Source organism: Polistes fuscatus, unplaced genomic scaffold (assembly GCF_010416935.1).
Source record: "Polistes fuscatus isolate 324 unplaced genomic scaffold, CU_Pfus_HIC Scaffold9, whole genome shotgun sequence".
NCBI lineage: Eukaryota > Metazoa > Arthropoda > Insecta > Hymenoptera > Vespidae > Polistes > Polistes fuscatus.
In genome coordinates this window covers 4939238-4959168 of record NW_025113173.1, presented here as the reverse complement: position 1 = coordinate 4959168, position 19931 = coordinate 4939238, and the positions used below count along the sequence as shown (strand labels likewise).

Sequence of the window (19931 nt, the reverse complement as noted above, 5' to 3'; positions counted from 1 at the left end):
TCCAAAGAGAGAGAGAGAAAAAGATAGAGAATCCTGTGATGCGTACACCAGTTTTTCTCTCTCGCTCTCTCTCTCTTTCTATCTTTCTATCTTTCTCTTTTGTATCTTCGACGTGATCTTTCGCGCGTGGCACGCGCCACGCTTTCCCCGATTTGATCTAAATTCGGGCACCGATCCTACCAAGACACAACTACTACCTACTACTACTATTACTAAACTAGTTCTACTATATGTATGGTGCGTATGTGTGTGTGTGTGTGAAAGGAAGAGAGAGAGAGAGAGAGAGAGAGAGAGAGAGAGGGTTTCTCTTTTCTGTATTCGTAAGCTCTGGGTATTTACTTTACCATACGCGCATGCGCAGCTTACATTCGGTTTTTCTCCTCTCCCGTTTCATTTCGTTTCGTCTCTCCTCCCCGCCCCTCTCGACTCCTTTCCAATTCCTTTCCTTTCCTTTCCTTTCCTCTTTTCTTCTCGTTTTCGTCTCGTCTTCTCTCCTTTCATCAAAGAAATCTCACTCGACACCTTCTTCTCTCATGATTAATCTTCCTATCGAGATGGAATTTGTGTTTTTCTTAGGTATGATGCTCTATCTTTGGATAAGACGATCGTCCAACATCTTGATATCCTCTTGAAAATGTGATAACACTTAATTAGAATTTGCAAAGATTTTAGATAATACTTTTATTTTATTATTCATTTATGTTACAGACGCATATACAAATACACAGCGTATCTTGTGAAAAATTAATATAATCCTTAGCAATCAAATTCTTGTATCTATCTATGAATACGCAGTGTAATTGTAACAATTGCAATGATTTACTATTGAAAATATGAATGATATTTTGAATAGGAATCAACCGATAAATTTTGTTTGTCATAAATTAAAAATAAGACTTTATACAGAATGAATAATTTCAAATGAATATTAAAAATATTATAAGAGATAAATCAGGTAAGTATAACATTAGGTCGATGAAAGATTTTTCGTTGATACAGTAAACAAAATAAAATTTAAAACAGCATAAAAGAAGAAGAAAGGAAACAATCCGGTGCATTCGTAGCATCTTGAAAAGTCCAGCAAAGTATGCGATTAATCTGCATAAACGAGCATTCCCGATGTTGGAAAAGTAAGTAGGAAAACACACACGTTTGAATATCTAATATGCAAATAAAGGTAAAACTACGAGAGTTAGTGTTCTATCTGCTACTTTAATAAATACATACTACCTAGTTAGCAGCGTATGTGTACGATGAAATTAAATAGTATTAGTATTATACCTAGCTAGAGTGACGGAGAAATAGTAGGTGGTGGGGGTGCGGGTATTGTCAGTGGTGGGAGAGAAAGAAAGAGGGTGGGAGGGAAAGAAGGAGGGTGGGAGGGAGAGAAGTGAAGAGAAGTGAGCGGAGATGAGTCAACGCCCGCGGTAGGTTGGACCGTTGGTAGGACTCATAGGCGTAACCGTAGATAACCGAACGTTCGCGAAGTTGATCGAAGCTGGGTGAACGTGGGGGCCACGTAGGCCCGTGTTTTCGTGCGCCTTAGTTCCGCGCCGGGTGCCACATAAGACGCATCGAGGGTCAGTGTTAACGCGCGCGCGCGCGTTTCTCTTTAACAATAACCATATACTTCTCTACTACTAACTTACAAACGAGTACGTGTATGTATTACCTCTTACCCCCTTCCTCTTAACAACAATATAGCGTGATAAAAAGTTCAATAATTAATGAAGAATAAATACTAGTGTGTAACGACAACTGACGTAATACGGTTGACAGGATAGTTCGCCATATTCGAGAATATCGTATTTTCTATTAACAACAAATACTTTTATGTAAAAGAAGAAATCGTTGGAGAGAGAGAGGGAGAGAGAGAGAAAGGACGTGTAAACGCAAAAGAGAACAAAAAGCAACGAGATTTCAGTGCTTGAGGACGTCGCTACAAGACAGTCGAAGTCGATTGAATGAAAAAAAAAGACGCAAAGTTTTGTAAACAAAATAATTACGAAAAGAAGAGAGAGTGAGAGAGAGTGAGTGAGAGAGGAGAGAGAGAGAGGGGTTGGGGAGGGAGACAAAGAGAAGAAAGGACAGGAAGGAAGGAACAAAATATTACGAAAAACATACCATTAGGAAACGCGCCACGATGTGCTGTGTGTGTGTACGGTGTAAAGTGTTGGTGGTAAAATAGTGATAACTGAGATTTTTTTTTTTATATAATAAAACCTTGAAAAAGCTTCCTCGAAGCAATAATATTGACAAAAGAAAAGAAAAGAAAAAAAAAATAAGAAACTACGATCACACGAGTTGGTACGAATTGGCAGCTTTTTAAGGAAGCTTGCCGGTTCGTTCCCCGGCATCCTGCAGTTTTGTGTCTGGCTGCACTTCTAATATCGGCTTGTTGTTTCTTTCATCTGCCCCGGGATCCACGCTTTGTGATAAGGTAGGTGAAATTAATTTGATCGGTGGTATATCTTTTGAAATCAATCGCGTTTGAATCGGCGTCGGCGGGATCTTCGTCGCCATGTATATCGGATTATCAAATTTATATCGTAATCTAGTAATAGATAAATTATATCGCATTTATCATATCCTCCCCCCCTCCGCGCCCCCTCTTTGTCTTACTTTCATCAAAACGAAACAATTGCCGAAAACTTATCTCAAAATCATCGCTTGTTGTTCCAATTCTTATCGCGTTTTTTTTTTCTCTTTCTTTTTCTTCTTTTTCTTTTTTTTTTTTGTTCTCTCCTTCATAAAACTAGTTTGATATCGGGGTTATTGTCGATCAGTGCGTGGAACTGTTGCCTTGTCGGATATCTGAAAGATTGATTTTTCGTGTAGATCTAATATCTTTATTCCACTGAAGATTGATTCTTTTAGTACTGTTATTACGCGGGTACGTATATATATATATATATTTATAATTTTGGTTAATGAAATTCGACGATTAGAATATCGATTGTGTTTAGATTATTACGATTAATCGTTGAATTAAATCGTATATTTAATTCGAGTAGGATTTATTCGTTTGTTCGCGTAACGATTGGTAATAGAAAATATTTTCATTCATTTTGAGAATATCAGAGAACGGTGTTGCAGTAGTGTCAGGGACCACTTCTAATCTACATTGCACTTTTAATTAAATAATTAATTAAAAATTAATTTTTTTTATTAATCAATTATTGATTGATTATTTTTGTTCTTTTTTTTTTTAAGTTGTTCAGTGCATTTATCAATTAGTTGTTGGTGATATAGATCATTCTGATGATCATCATCGTGTTACCAGGATACATACTTTCAAGTTTATTTGATCTTGTAGGATATATTAGCACGCGACGGATGCAAAGTAACTAAATATAGACTCGTCAAAGACGTAATCTAGGTTGCTTGAAAATGCTTTAGAAAAGAGAAGAGAGCGTAGAACACGAGAAAGAGAAAGAATGAAAGAAATAAAGAGAGAAAGAGAGAGAGAGAGAGAGAGTGAGTGAACGTAGGTTTCCGACGGGGTCGTTTGAATCGTTTCAAAAGCTACGCGAATTAAATTAATTTATGCGAGTTGGCTGTGAGCCTTCTTCTCAAATCTATGAACGTTGCCGACGTTTCTCTTTTATATCATTTCAACAAAAATTCTCATTAATGTTTTTAACATTACGATTATACGTTTTAGTATACTTAATTAACGAATAAATTATAAAATGAATATTATCGCATACGTTTAAAATTAAGTTCATCTAATCATTGTGTCTGTGTTAACGAAATAATTAATCTAACGATATTTTATTATCTAGTGGGAGGGGGGGGGATATAAGTATGAATCATTTGCATGAACTGTGTTATCTTGTATGCATATACACAATCTATACACAAATTTGATGGAAACTTTGAAATCTAATATTGATATTTGAGCCTTAAGGTAAAAAGAATTTGGAAAATAAATTGATCGTCGAGTTCGATTAAATATTAATTCGAATTTGAATTTCATTCTATTCGTATTCTTTTCTTCTTTTTTATATGCACCACCACTCTTTATACGATTTCTTTTTTGGTTCGAATAATAGGGGCGGGTGGGGGGGGGGAAGAATGATTGAATTTCTTTTTGAATGAGTGTGGATTGGTTTTAAAAAGAGCGAGGCGTGTTGTTGTTGGTTGTTGTCGAAAGGAGGATGAGTCGAATAAAGAAAAGAGAGAGAGAGAGAGAGAAAGAGAGAGATAACTTCGAAAAAAACGCAATCGTTAAGGCGTAAAAGCGAAGAACGGGGATTTGCTTTGACGGGAGAAACGAAAGTCGAGTACGCTCGAGTGGCCAACAGCTCCGTCGGGTAGAGAGGAATTTGAGGTTGCAGAACAGGTAGCTTTGTGTGTTACCTAGCTAGTCTCCAACTTTATCCTTCTCTCTTTTACTTTTGCTCAAGAAAGAATCATCTTTTCTTTACGGAATCGTCGAAAAGAAAAATTCTATGGTTATAGAAGTAAATAAGTAAGGAAAGAAGGAAAGAAAGGAAATTTATATGTTTTTGTACATGTGTATGGGGTGTGTATGGGGTGTCTATGAAGTCAAGTAACTCGAAAAATATTCAACGATAAAATGTCTTTAAAATAGAAAAAGTATTATTGAGGAATAAGAAAATATCGTTGAAAGTATTTTTTTCTTTTCACATTTCGACATTTTATTTTATTTTATTTTATTTTTAAGATTATTTTTTCCTTAGATATTTTTCAATATTTTTCTTTTTTTTTAGTATAAACATATGCATATTTATTTTTCCCTCTTCGTTTATTTTTCTCTTTTCCGGAATTCGAAAACTTAAAAATGATGGAAGAATGTGAGAAGAAGAAGAAGAAGAAGTAGTAGAAGTTTTCGGGCTCGTTATTACCGTTAAAAGTGGTGTTTTTTTTTCTTTTTTTTCTTTTTTTTCTTTTTTATTTTTATTTCGACGATCGAAAAAGATTCGCAACTAAAAAAGGTGTACGCGATTATTATTATTCCATAGCTTGAATATGTATAGTAATTGCCAATTTGCAAGTATAATAAACGCCACTGAGGAGGTTTCTGTTTTCGTTTATTAGCCGCGAATTACCCTCGTTTATTAGCGAGACGATGGTGCATTTAAAGTATCTTTCCTTTTCTTTTTTCTTTTTTTTTCTCCTTCTTTTATTTTTTTTTTAATTATTGTTGTTCATTTATGTAGAATTCGAGTAAACGCAAATTACCTTATTTTAAGTATTCAAAGTTGCCGTATTTAAACTCTTGAGAAAATGTACAATTTGCAAGTAAGTCACGGATATCGCGTGTAACACTTGTCTAGTTTTACGTTTATTTTTTTTTGTTCTCAAAAGAATTAGAAATATGATCGATCGATCGTTTGACGTTAGAAACGTTTGTTTGTTTGTTTTAATGATTAAAACTAGATCACGCTGAGCCTTATGTTAACAGCTTAAACGTATAAATCATAATTTTCTCACACGAGTCCGTGAAATTAAAAATGAAAAAACTTATTTTACAATTTGTACCTTTGACGAGTGATATTTTATCATTTGAATTTTATATTTACTTTATAAAATTGTTTAAAATATTTAACAAATACTTTCGTTATAGATTTTTTTGTTGTAAACTAATAAATTGTCTATAAAATTTCCTTACAATATTGTTACCAACATTGAAATAATATATTATACGGATTTTGTCCCATATCGATGCAACAACGCTTTCTACGTGTAGATAAAAAAAGAAATATCGTATAATGATTACAAGTTTAGGCTTTTACCTAGAATTATTCTTATCAGATAAGAATATTCGATAACCATAATAAATCTCAAAGAACATCTATATTTCATTTTTATTTCTTTTTATTTCAACGTTCAAATTCAACGAGGACAAAAATTTGTTCCTTGTAAAAATATATGTAAAGGAATTTAGCATTAGGAAAATAAATCAAAAACAAAATTCACTCAATTATCGAATATGTTTATTATTCATAAATAATTATCGATTAAATATATCAATCGTATAAAATAATAAATAATAAATCGTATAATATATGTAATTAATATTTATAAATATTTACAATATGACATGATGTTTCCTATTTGGCTGCAATTTGTGATCTTCGAATAATCGAATCGCGAGCTTCTTCTTCTTGTTGTGTCGTCAACATGAACGGTATATTCCTCAAGAAGATATCGGCTTTCGTTTTATAAGGGAAAGGAAGAAGAAGAAGGAGAGTAAAAGATCGAAACGATAGAGGGATTCGATAGGGGGTCCGATATATGGGACCCCATTGCTCGACCGACGGCCACGATTGTACGCGAGTTTCGAACACACATCTTTTTCTTACGATCTTCTAACCTTTTTTTTTCCTCCTTTCCCCTATCTTTCTACGATATATTTTTCTTAAGGATACATCCCCTGTTGAAAAATAAGGGAATAGTGGTAGTTATGGTGGTTAATATAGTAGGTATTGGCATTTAAAAAAACACAATTTAGTGACCGATATTAAAATAAACTTTGAAACTTCGTATTCGAATTTCAATTAATTTTATGTATGTATTTTTTAGACTCTTTTCTTTTATTTTTTTTTTTTTTTTTTTATGGGAAACCTGTCAACGCGTCTTGGGTGAATTGTTTGAGAATTGTGGAAACATCGCGTGACGTTGTGAATTTTTGTGTATTATTTTAAAAGATTTATTTTAAAAGATTTAAAATTATTATAAAGATTTAAGATTATTATATTATTATTTTAAAAGATATTATTTTAAAAGAAGAAGTGTTAAAACATAAATTCTTTTCTATAGTGTAACCGAATCGAAATGGAAGAATTTGTTTTTCCTTTCTTTGAGATTGAAAGAATACTTTTTTTGATGATCGTAAATCTTTTCTCATTCTTAGAATGAAATGATTTGAAAATTTTCTATGGTTTACCAACGTTAATATAATTTTGTGTCACATAGAATGCGTGAAAAAGACAAATTTCTTTGGCTTGATATAAAATAGTTTTTCTGATATAAATCTTTTCTAATTCCCAAGTGTCGAGTGACTTTTAACATTTTCCCATAATGAAGATGTTAACCGTTGTTGTGTTGCTTTTGTGAAACATTATATTATATCCGAATGATGATGATTTTATTCGTTTAGAATACAATTTTCAATTGAAAAGGAATAATTCGAGAAATTTTCTATGGTTTATTCGCGTTTTAAATTTTTAATAAAAATGTCAATGGATATTCTTTTTTTTTTTAAATAGAAAACGTGAATATATTTCTAATTAGAATTTGATTTGATTCTACCTGTGCATTGGGATATTCTTCTCACGATAAACGTGGTCTAAGGAAAACCATAATATTAATATCGGTAAAACGAATAAATTATTTTTATTTATTTATTTTTTAATGATGGGATGCGTGTCAGAATTCGAATGAATTTATTAAAATCAAAAAGGAAGAAAACAAATTGGCGTTTAACCCAAATCCCACGATTGCGTACAAATTGTACACAAGGTATACGCGAATATAATTTTCTTTTTTTTTAGTCATAACGCGAGGGGCACGTGGTTTGCACCTGCCGAAAAAACGTTGTTGGCCAGTTTTTTTTTCTTCTTCTTTTTTTTTCTCTTCTTTTTTTTTCCGTAGCTTTCAAGGAAAACGAGATTAACGAATTTTTGATAAGATTAGAAATCGATACGTGATCGAATCGATGGTTTCGATGGAACTCTCCGACGATTATATTATTGTTGGGTAGATTCTTCGACTTTTGGACGAGACGTGTGTATTTTCGGATAGATAAGACCCCAATAATGCACAAACACATACACACACACACACACACAAACATATATATATACTATATCTTTTAAATCTAATTTTTTGTTATCCATTTTGAAATAAATTCAAACTAAAGTTAATCATATATTTGAGTTATGTGGAACGAATCTTTAAATTTTGTTTAGAATTAATCGTTAATTTGGGATAATTGAATAATTTATTAATGAAAATGTTAGTTTGATTGATTTCATTTAATTGCAAGGAAATTGAATACTTTTTCTTTTTTGTTATTGTTGTTGTTCTTTTAAAATTAAGAAATTATTCTTTTTCCTTTCATCTATATTTTCATCTATCTATCTATTTATCTAACTACTACCCTTTTTAGATTTCTAGTCTGCGAATTAACAACGTCGTAATCTGAATAATCTTTTTCGTATTCGGTCAAAGTCTTTCAGCGATAGTTCAACGTTCGTTATCTTGACGATGATTTTTCTTATCTTTTTCTTCTTCTTCTTTCTTATTTTATTTTTTTCTTTCTTTCTTTCTTATTGGTACGACGTACAAAAGTCCGGTATTTCATATCTATCGGTTAAATTTATTTTTATTATATATATCAGACTGTTAATTTTATTTATATTCACATTTTATTTCACTTTTATTTTTATATTCGATTTGATTTGATTTGATTCGATTCGATTTGATTTGATTTGATTTGATTTTTGATTTGATTTATATTTGGACAATTAGTTAACAATGTTAATTGAAATGAGAGAGATTGATTGTAAATATTTCAATGATTATCTTCTTCTATAATCGTTATCAAAGAAGAAGAATTGTTCGAAGTGCGAGAGAACAAAAATTCACGCATAGATATGTGTATTAAAAATAAAAAATATATTGTTCGAGTTTATCCGATTCGGATTGGCGGAATAATCGTAAAGATAATCGCGTTCGATAATAAACACCGATCGGATCCGTCGAAATTTTTGAGTGGGGAACATGATTGATCGATGTGCTACCTACCAATGATTATCGGATCTAAATTCGTTCCCCAAATCTTTTTTTTTAATCGCATTAAAAAAAAAAGAAAAAGAAAAGCAACGAACAAAAATATGTCTTCTTAAATAATCGTCGCATAAATATCACAGGAAAATTGAAAAGAAAAAGAAATTGTGTAGAAATTTATGTTTGATAATTTATTGATTTATTTGAAAAAAAAAAAGAAAAAAGAAATAGAGAAGAATAATAGACAAAAGAAAAAAAAAAGTAATTCATCGTGGAAATAATTGGATTAATTTTTCTTTTCTTTTTTTCTTTTCTTTTTTTATTTTTTTTTTTATTTAAACGATCAAACAATCATATCGGAATCATATTAGCCGATGGAATTAATTTCCTACATTTTAATATATATAGATTTGTATTTTATCTTTCGTTTATTGAATGTAAATATACTCGTAAAGTATATTTGATAGATGATCGTAACATGATATACTTGATCGTGTTTAATTGACCGTCGGATTAAATAATTATATGTAAATAAGATGAATAATAATAATAATAATAATAATAAAAAAAAAGCTATTAACGAGAGATAAGAAGTACTACACAGGTAGTAGTAGTAGTAGTAGTAGTAGTAGTATATTAAAATATGTTCGAAATCGCGAATTGGTGATACGCGTTTGAAATCTCTGACGAATGAAATAAAATAAAAAAGGGGAAGAAAAAAAAAAGAAAAAAAATTAGGTTCGTTCAAAAATCAATCGTCGGATATATAAAACATGGGTCCCCCGTACATTCCGTCAACGATAATCTTATCCAAGGAGAGTCCCTTGCTCATTATCTTATCGGCTATATCGTTTTCGAGTATTTTATTTGCTCTCTACTCTTTTTTTTTTTTTTCTTTTTTTTCTTTTTTTTTTCTTTTTTTGTGAGAGGACAATTTTCGTGGACTCCGTTTTGCGAACGATAAGGAAAAAAAAAGAAAGCAAAACAATTGAAAAAAAAAAGATAAAGTACATTGTACGGAGAGGGGTGGAAGGAAGGAAGGGGATTAACGAATATATTTATTTATTATTTTTATCGATGTTTCGTTCTTTCTCTTCGTTTTATAAAAAATAAATTTGTTAAATTTTGATCTTTTAATTTTTTACTATATGTTAAGATAGATCTACTTATATAAAAAATTATTTTTAATAGTTTTACAAAATATATATATTTGTTAAATTTATTTTTTAATTACTATATGTTAAATAATAGATGTACGCATATAAGAAATTATTTTTATTTTATTTTAATATATTTCAGTTACGTGTGAAATATATTATTTCTATTTGTTTATTAATTTTTAAATGAATCCTGACAAATTGCACAATTATGCACAATTATTTGGATATTTATATTGTTTCGAGAATAAGATTAGCATAGTTTAAAGAATGGTTGAAAGAATTGGTTCGATATTTCGAAGGGGGTGGTGGCAGGGGTGGGTGAGCGTTTCGAAATGGCACAATCTTTTTTCTTTCTCTCTCTTACTTTTTCCCTGGTTTGATTACGTCATCGATGACCTTGATCGGCCACGAGCTTATTGATAAATCGTTTTGTGCCACTTTATCGTCGAGTACCTCAGTGTGTTCTCACTAAAGCACTGATCAGGTGGTAATTAACGAAAGATCTTCCATTCTGTTTTTTTTTTTTTTCTTATCAAAATCTCACTCTCGTTGTTCCAACACTTTCAAGATTTTCTATCTGACTCCTATGGTGGTAAGTTTTTAATTACAATTCGTCTAATCGTTGTATAGAAAATTTGTCGAAAAATCTTCTTTTTATCAATTCTCGTGTAAACTCGTTGCGTAATTTTTCTTTTTTTTTTTATCGAAACAAGTTTCAAGCGTAAAATAAATAATCTTCTACCATTTAAATCGTTTCATTTATAAACCATAAAAAAAAATAAGATCAAAGTGAAATATATTTTCGACGAGATCATTTCAATAAAATTAAAATAAAAAAAAAAGAATGAAGAAAGAATAAAATCACCGATAATAATGTGAAATAACGTTTAAATTAAATTGTGCGTAATGATGGTGGCTGATTGACGTTTCTTACTTACAATGTAATCGAGTAGGTTTATCTATGGTTTGCCATAAGACAACGACGACGACGAGGACGAAGGACGAAGCGTTGGAGGTCCCATAAAGACTATGACAAATTATTTCTACTAGGCTATAAAGGGGAATATAAATCTTATTTGTTCGCGTCTCTCTAAACGACTATCGATATTCTCACGTATCGAGTTACGTGTAATTTACGATACGCGCGTGCGTTCATTCTCTTTCTATTCTATCGAAGAAGAAAGATGCAAGTAGACAAAAAAAAAAACCACGTACACGATACTTCCAACTATCTCCTAACTATACTATAATAATTTAAACTCGTTGCAGAAGAAATAAACAAACAAAAAAATAAAAAAATATAAAAATAAGGAAACAAGTTCGTGAAAGGTAATGCAAGAAATAAGAATTTTTATTTTCATTTCTTATTCGTTCGTTCGTTTATTCAATTAGAACGTTGAGACAAAGATGAAATAAAAAAAAAAAAATAAAGTTTATCAAACGATAGATTATAGTTCGCGTTGATTAAAAATTATTCAATCGAATTAAGGTTTTCATTCGTTTATCCCACTTTCGTTCGAAGTATAATAATTTTTTCCAATTTTGATGTGTGTCAAATGGATTTAAGATATGGAAAAAAAAGAAATAATATAAGTTTTGATTTTTATTCACGTGATAGGATTATTCGCAATAATATTCATAATATTCAAATATAATTTATTATTGATTAACATTCTTACAAAATTTCTAACAATATCTTATCCCATAAACGTAAGAAAGTAAGACAAAGAGGTCGACAAAATTCAACGAAATTTTCGTACGATCGATAAAATATAATCAACCCTATGATTTATGAATCTCCCCCCACCCCTCCCAAGATTCTAATGAAAATGTTGTTTGTTTCAGCGTGCGCCGAGGCAGAGAAAATCGTCGATTAAAAAAAAAAAAACCTCCTCCGGATATAAAACTAAGCAAAACCCTTTTTCTATTCCGATCGATCAAATCGATGAACACAGGAAGGAAGGAAGGAACGAAGGAAGAATTAATAATAATCCCAAATATAGAACAAAATTGAGAGAAGAAGAAGAGAAGAAGAAGAGAAGAGAAGAAAAAAAATGACGATGACGTGTCGTCATTTGGAATTATCCTAATTCAAAAAAAAATTTCCTTCTTTCCTTTAGTTATTATCTAAATATATTTATTTTTGTTTTATTTTTATTTAGATATACGTCCTAACTAAATCTCTCTCTCTCTCTCTCACTCACTCACTCTCACTCTCTCTCACTCTCACTCTCACTCTCTCTCTCTTTTGCAAATATTTCCTTCCTGTTGATATTTTTCATCGCCGGACATTCGGAAAAACGAAAAAGTGTGTGAAATATTTCGGAAAGAAATTGAGGGTTCAGTAAAAATAGGAGGAGGAGGAGGAGGTAGTGGTGGTGGTGGTGGTGGTAGTGGTGATGGTGACGATGATGGTGATATTGGCATTTTAATAAAAAAGAAAAGTTTAGAAAATTAATTAATAATAATAATAATAATAAGAAGAAGAAGAAGAAGAAAGAAAAGATAAAAGAAATAAAGTAATAAAAATAGTATTACAATAAAAGAAACGTTTCATGATGGATATGAGCAGCGAGTCTAGTGCAGCAAGATGGTACGAACCACCCCGAACGTCCCTGGAGCCGCCCTCGGCGGCAGCCGCTGGGGTGGCCGGAGTCGTTGGCAATCCCACCGACTATAGGGGTTACTACCCCCATGCCGGACCAACCCCCCACCACCCTGCTGCCGCGGCGGCGCACTACGCCCACAGTGAGTACGACCATCTTCTCTTTTTTTATTTTCTTTTACTTTTACTTTTTTTATTATTTCTTTTTTAATCGTATTTATTCAAAGGGGGTTTTGCGTCGATTAGAAATTTTTCAAATTTATTTTTTTATTAATTTATTTAAAATGTGTCACGTGTGTTTCCTCACTTTTATTTTATTATATGTTTTTATTTATTTGTTTATTTATTTATAATCATAGAAATTGGCTAATTATGATGGAAGTATTTTATTAATATGTAAAATATCATTGTTAGGCTTATATGTGTTTTATATATTTTTTATTTTATTCAGTTAAATAGATATAAAATACGGAATAATATAATTTTAAGATATTTTCTTTTTATTATATATTTATTATATATTTAATATTTATTTGATATCGTTAGTTGATAAATTTAATTTAATGAAATTTTTCATTAGATATTTCTCGTGTACCATATATATAATACTTTATTTTATTTGAAATAGATACTACATAAACGAGTGTCATGTAATAGTTCAGATCTATCGAACACAATTATTGTAATATATTTCTTGGAGAACTACATTCTTGGATAACTCGTGATGTATTATTCATATAATGTCATAATTATACATTGTGTATCCAGGTGGATATTGCTGATAGTTCACTGGGAATTGACAACGTTATTCATAGTGATTTCTTTTCTCGTCTGTTTAGATAGCTCGCGTGTGTAACAAGAGATATATCTCTATTATAGTTGAGTGTTTTGATCTCTCTGTGGTTAGTAAGAAAAAAACAAGAAGAAGAAGAAAAAAAAAATAGAAATCTTTTGATTAGGTATCTAAGTAATAAGTTTATACGTACAACACAACCTATTTGTTTCGTTGTTGGGAAAATTGTGATAGCTATTAAAAAACGTTTTCCTTTTTATTTTCACTCGAATACTTTTGTATTTGAAAATATAATCTAAGAAGTAGAAGTAGAAGTAGAAATAATATTCTCTCTGTTCCTCTTTTAAAGAGAGTTGAATTACTAAAGTCAACGACGTGTTAAATATATTACACGTGTATAAAAAGTCTCCTTACCGTATAAACTTTTTAATAACAATAATAACAATAATAATAATAATAATAATAATAGAGTATTTTTAATGCGTATAAAAATGAATTTTCATATATCTAACAATTAGTATTATTATATTTAATTGAGCAAATATTTACAATTTTTTGTTTCTTTTTTTAGTTTCTTTTTTTCATATATCGAAATTTTGTATTAAAAAAAAACCACTCGTATCTCATTGGTAGTAAAATGAGAAGAAGAAAAAAGAAAATTATTAAAAATCGTTTAATTACTAATTTACGGGAGTAACGACGATCCAACAGCGTAAAAAAATAAAAAAGAAGAAAAAAATTACGAAGGAATAGAACGGAGTTGATATGAACGAGAACACCTAGCTTTTACTCGAGGTGGTGTATACTCTAGTTGAAGGTAGTGGTTGCTTGTTTCAACCCCTAAGGGGGTTGGGAATAGAAAAAAGTCTCGGTTCAACGACCAGCTGCAACGAAACGATGCCGCCCCGCCGCCGTCCCCTTCCCCTTCTCATACTCGCTAATTAAGATATTAATGTTTCATCTAGGACAAGAGATAAAAAGAGAGACAAAGAATGAGATAGATAGAGAAAGAGAGAGAGAGATAGAGAGAGAAAGTCTTCTCAGCTTTTAGTTCATTTGTTAATTACACGTTATCAAAACACCTGGAATATTTACTCTTATCATTTATTTTTGCATTTTTCATTTTCTTTTTCTTTTTTTTTACTTTACCACTCTGAATAAATTCGACAAAAAAAATTGTTCTTCGTTTAATTATTCATTCGAAATGGGTATCGAATGAATGAATGAATGAATCATAGCGTTTAAAAGTTAGACTAAAAATATATATTTTCATGTCTTTCAAATATATTTAATTAACTCGTAACTCAATTAACCCTTTCCCTTACGATCGAATTTCCAACTGTGCGGGCCTAAAGCGACACCAGTCGGTCGCGCGCAGCGACATAAACACAAGCTTGGCTCAGCGCTCGAAACTGTACTAATCTCAAACTTCCTATGATTTGTATATACACGTGCGCGGTACAATTAACTTTGCAAGATGTTTGATAAATAATTACGGTTAGTTGGTTATTAAACAAAAAAAGACTTATTGTTGCAAATTGAATAATCCATTATTAATAACATTTTTATTTTAAGGGATTATACGCAGTTAGAATTTAAAAAAAATCGATTTTTGTTTTTTTCATTTTCGGAATGTACATATATTAAGTATATTCTCTGAAAATTTCAAATCGATCCAACAAATATTCTTCACTTTATGTAAGCTTCAAATAAAAACTTTTTACCTTTATTACACAGTAACAGAGTATAAGGGTGAAGAGGGAAAAGAATCAAGGTAGAGAGTAAGAATATCAGAGTAAGAAAGTGTAAAACTAGAGTTACGAAAAATATTCTTACATTCATATTTGGAACGGCCGCCCAAACAATATTCTGAAATGTTTTGTTTTTTTCGCCCGGTAGACTTACGACGCCTCTGAGGCGTCTTATTCGTTTTTGGTCCCAAAACCTTGCGACGCCTCTGAGGCGTCTTATTCGTTTTTGGTCAAATAACCTTGCGACGCCTCTGAGGCGTCTTATTCGTTTTTGGTCCGATAACCTTATGACGCCTCTGAGGCGTCTTTGTAAGTTAAAGGGTTAATTTCAAGTAAAAACACTTCATCGATGATTCCCCTCGAGTATTAAAGTATATATATATATAGCTTTTTTTATATATATATATATATATAAAAATTCAAGGTTCCACAGAAAAGGGGATAAAATAATTCGAATAAAGTTTGACTGAAATTTTAGTTTCGAAGCGATAGAAGATGACGAGGAAGAAGGAGACGAAGATGAAGAAGACGAAAAAAAAAAATAAGAAGAAGAAGAATAAGAAGAATAAGCGGAATTTGTCGAACAAAAAGAGATAGATAAAAGTCACGAAAAAGCAAAAGTGGTGGAGGAGAGGAGTGGAAAGGAAGAGAGGAGGAGGTGGGGTTGTTAGGTGGGGTGAGAAGGGGGTAAGGGGTAGGGGTAGGGGAAACTTGATCTAGCCGGTTAGATCGTCGAGGGCCTGGAACGCGATATCCCTGATTCGTGCCGACGTGCATGGATCATACTCGGGCCTCTGTTACCTCGCCTTGCCCAAAAAACGACCGTCCTAATCGGAATCAAATCTTCTTCTTCTTTCTTTCTTTCTTTCCTTCTTTCTCAACTCTTTTTATGTATACTGGAGGAGAAGAAGAAGAAGAAGAAGAAGAAGAGGAAGAAGAAGAAGAAGAAGTAGTAGATGATTTCCATGATTCCAAGCTTGCTTGCTTGCTTGCTTGCTTGCTTGCTTGCTTGCACTTGCTTCAAAACACCCAGACACACGAGGTACAGATAATCTTATGTTAATCCTTTTTCTTGTTCTTTTTTCTTTTTTTTTTTTATTCGCGGAGAGTCTAATTTCCAAGAAATCGGACGTTAGTTTCTTTTTTTTTTATCATCGCGCTACAATCTCCATCTTCATCTCCATCTCCATCTACGTTTCCGTTTCTTCGCGAATTATTTATCGTTGTAATATTTTAAAAACAAACTTTTACAATCATATATATATATATATATACCGTTATTATTACGTTAGAATATGATTATTGTGTACAAATATTAATATCTCGATTGCAAAAGGGCCGCGTTTGCAAAACAACAAAATTCATTTAGGTTGAATTAGACGAATGAAAGAAACAAAGTCAAGAAGAACAAGAAAAAGGAAAAGAAAAAGAAATAAAATAAAATAAAATAAAATACTAGATAAAGAATAGAGAGTAGTAGTAGTAGTCTGTGATGGTTGGTTGTGTAGTAGTAGTAGTAAAAGTTAAAAATACTAAACAAACAAGGTAGATGGACGCATGCAACGGGATGCATAATGCACGCACGGTGGTTGCAGCAGACAGGAAGGAAGCGCAGCCAACCGCGAAGCCCACGGGCTGCCTCTCGGAGAGGTGCATACGTAATTGCAGGCCACGCGGGAGGCGCTGCTTTTATACCACATCTCACACACACACACACATACACACACAAACACTCTTTTACTCTCTTAACTTTGGCCCCTCCTTTCGTCGTTGCATCCTCCTCGTCCGATCGAAGAAGAAGAGGGTCCGGGAGGGTCTGATTCTTCTTCTTCTTCTTCATACTCTTCATTCTTGTCCTCATCCTCGTCCTTATTTTCATCCTCATCCTCATCCTCGTCCTCATCCTCGTCGTGTCTCGTTGTCCATAGTTTCTCTGTGTGTTGCATTTGCTGCCTGTGTTGCTGCTGCTGTTGGTGCTGCTGGTGCTGGTGCTGGTTTTGGTGCTGGTGGTAGTGCAGCTTGGTGGTGGGTACTGCAAAATGTGTGCAACCGGCCGTCCGAACGGCGCCATCTTGCGCAAATGCACACGCCAACCGAAGGCGGAGCCTCTTTCCATTCTCTCTCTCTTACTCTCTCTCTCTTTCTCTCTTTCTCTCTTTCCTTCTGTGGGGAAGTTTTGTGCTCACTGGCAGATGTGCAGCCAGCTCGCGATGCAATTTCACTGCGATCAATCTCGGTCGTCCTTCTTCTTGCAAACCGCGTTCCTTCCTTCCTTCCTTCCTTTCTTCCTTCCTTCTTTCCTTCTTTCCTTCCTTGGTTGCTTCTTTTTGGTTTTTTTTTAGTTCTTTTTTTTTCCTTCCCCTCCCATTGGCTTGGTGGCTACTTACTTCTTCATTTTTTAAATTCGTCCTCTTCGTTTTCTTCTTCCGTGTCACGGGAGCCACACAGTAGATCCTTCTTCTTCTTATTCTTATTCTTATTCTTCTTATTCTTATTCTTTTTCTTTTACTGTCTTTCAGTAGGAAATTTTTGTTCGCACACCGTCCTCGTTCTCTTTCTCTTATCCGAATATATTCGGTCAGGGAATTTGTTTCTTTTTATTTTTTTCTTTCTTTTTATTCTTTTTCTTTATAAGAAAATATTTAATTTAATTTGATTTGTCTTTCACAACGAGTATATCCAATGAACACCTAGGACAGAAAATTTGATCGAATTATCATCATTATCATCGCGTATTTTTTATTTTCTACTCGAACAAACAACACTGGGGGAGGAAAGGGGTAAGAAGAAAAAGAAGAGGAAGAAGAGAAAAAAAAAGAAAGGAGAAAAGAAAACACACGAGAGTTAGTTAATCTCGGCTGGAGTTTGTTCGTTATCTCGTTTCAAAGTTGGCTATTCCATTTTTAAAAAAAGATTTTCATTTCTCGCACGAATTACTTTGCTTATCGCGAAAAGAGTATAACGATAATAGAATGACGACTACGACTAGAAGAAGAAGAAGAAAGAGAAGAAGAAAGAAAGAAAGAAAGAAAGCAAAGAAAAAAGAGGATAAGAAAATGGTAGTAGAATAGAAGAAAATTATTTTCCTAATTGAAGTTGATAGAAGAACGAGAGAAATAAGAGTAGCGCAAGAGGGGTGGTGAAGGAAGGAAGGGAGGAATGATGGAATAAAGAAGAGGATGAGAGAGAGGTGTCGAAAAGCAAATGGTCGGGAAAACGAGATACACATACACAAAACAGTCAAACACACACATTCACATATACACAGAGAGTTATTTATACATATACATTTATAGGACTAATAGGAAAAAGCACGAATTTCGCGTGGTCCTTTCAGTAAGCGGATGACTTTCGGCTTTGAATCCTCACTCCCTCTCCCTCCCTCTCTCTCACTCACACTGGTCGACCCTTTGAACTACTCGTTCTCTCAACGCCTCGAACAAAAGAACTCGTCGACGGTCCTCTTTCTGCGCTTTAACGCTCGAACACGCTCGCTCGCAGCTCCAGGCAACTAATTATTTGGAGTACTGGTTGCTTTGATGTCGGATGCTGACCAAATGGAGATATACACTTTACTTGCTGACCCGGCTACTTTGGTATCATTCATTCGACTAACACGTTCTCTCTATCTCTATCTTTCTCTTTCTCTCTTTTTCTTTCTTTTCTTTCTCTCTTAGTTAATAGTAGTTTTCAACATGTGCTTTTAAATGGCACCGAGTAACACATTCGAGCATATTCGTTTGTCCTTATCTTTGTATAAGTAAACAGTAGCACCTCTCTCTCTCTACTTTTGATTCTTTGTCAAGAGTGCAAGTGAATTATTTTACTATACTATACCTCCCCCACCTCCCACTTATATTACTATTCGCATATCTTTCCTTTCATTATTATAATAGCAGGAATATCTTAATGGGTTTTTCTCTCTCTATTGTTGTTCTATTAGATTAATCATTTTCTATAATTCGTGTAAAATTTAATTACTTGTTTTCTTTCTTTCTTTCTTTCTTTTAAATTTTCAATTTAAAAAAATATAGTTATATACAGATGTGTATATATATACGATGCATTTTATATAGAACAAATAAAAAGACAATTTAATATAATTCATTTTAAAATATATATACTAAATTTATATATGATAATTATAATTCATATTAGGGTTTGTTAATTTGTAAAGATTGGAATTATAATAATAAATCGATAATAATATAACAAAATATATAATTATATAATTTTGTCTTGCGATGTGAATAAATTATTTAATCTAAAAAAAAAAGAAAATATAAATCGTAAAATTTTTATATTTATTATAAATTTATTTTAAATTTATTTTCAATTAGTATTAGCATATATTAAATTAGTTGAAAAGAAACGTGTCTCCCACCTCCTCTCCCCATACATATAATAGAATAAAAGAAAAAAAAGGCACAGGTATACACACACACACACAGTCGCTTAAAAGCAAATGCGCAAGTCGAACGTAATTAAAAAGAACGAAGTGAAATCTCTCTGCGTTTAATTATCATGCCAATTCGAAATCACGGCTGCGTTGTATACCATTGCGTATTGCAACAAAAAAAATAGAGAAAAATAGAGAGAGAGAGAGTGAGTGAGAGAGAGTGGGAAGAATCCACGTAGTTGCAAAGGTTCTTTGTAATCATCGTAGTCGTCATAGTTGTGTTGCGTTGTGTTGTTAGTAGTTGGATTTGCAAAACCCTGACGCCTCGATGACAGCGTTTTCTTGTCGACGTCATAAATTCATCCTTTCTTATATATATATATTTTTTTTTCTAAGCAATGCACCAGAATTGCACGCGTGCGTTTACTCACTGCAAGAAGAAGAAAGAAAGAAAGAAAAGAAA

At 32.4% G+C, this 19931-nt stretch overlaps 1 protein-coding gene and 1 long non-coding RNA gene across 4 annotated transcripts in view; both read left to right on the top strand.

Annotated features, from left to right (window-relative positions):
- Window positions 1-2043: 2043 nt before the first annotated feature.
- LOC122525340 lies at window positions 2044-11930 on the top strand. Its single transcript, XR_006305761.1, has 2 exons — window positions 2044-2440; window positions 11766-11930. It is a non-coding gene; the product is annotated as an uncharacterized LOC122525340 (long non-coding RNA).
- A 225-nt stretch (window positions 11931-12155) lies between these two features.
- The window catches only part of LOC122525339 (GATA-binding factor C-like), a 74246-nt gene continuing 66470 nt past the window's right edge, over window positions 12156-19931 (top strand). For all 3 annotated transcript variants that reach the window (XM_043648063.1, XM_043648065.1, XM_043648062.1), the window contains exon 1: window positions 12156-12668. In XM_043648063.1, coding sequence (XP_043503998.1) covers window positions 12476-12668 — 193 coding nt within the window. In that variant the 5' untranslated portion in view covers window positions 12156-12475. The remainder of the gene's footprint in view (window positions 12669-19931) is intronic.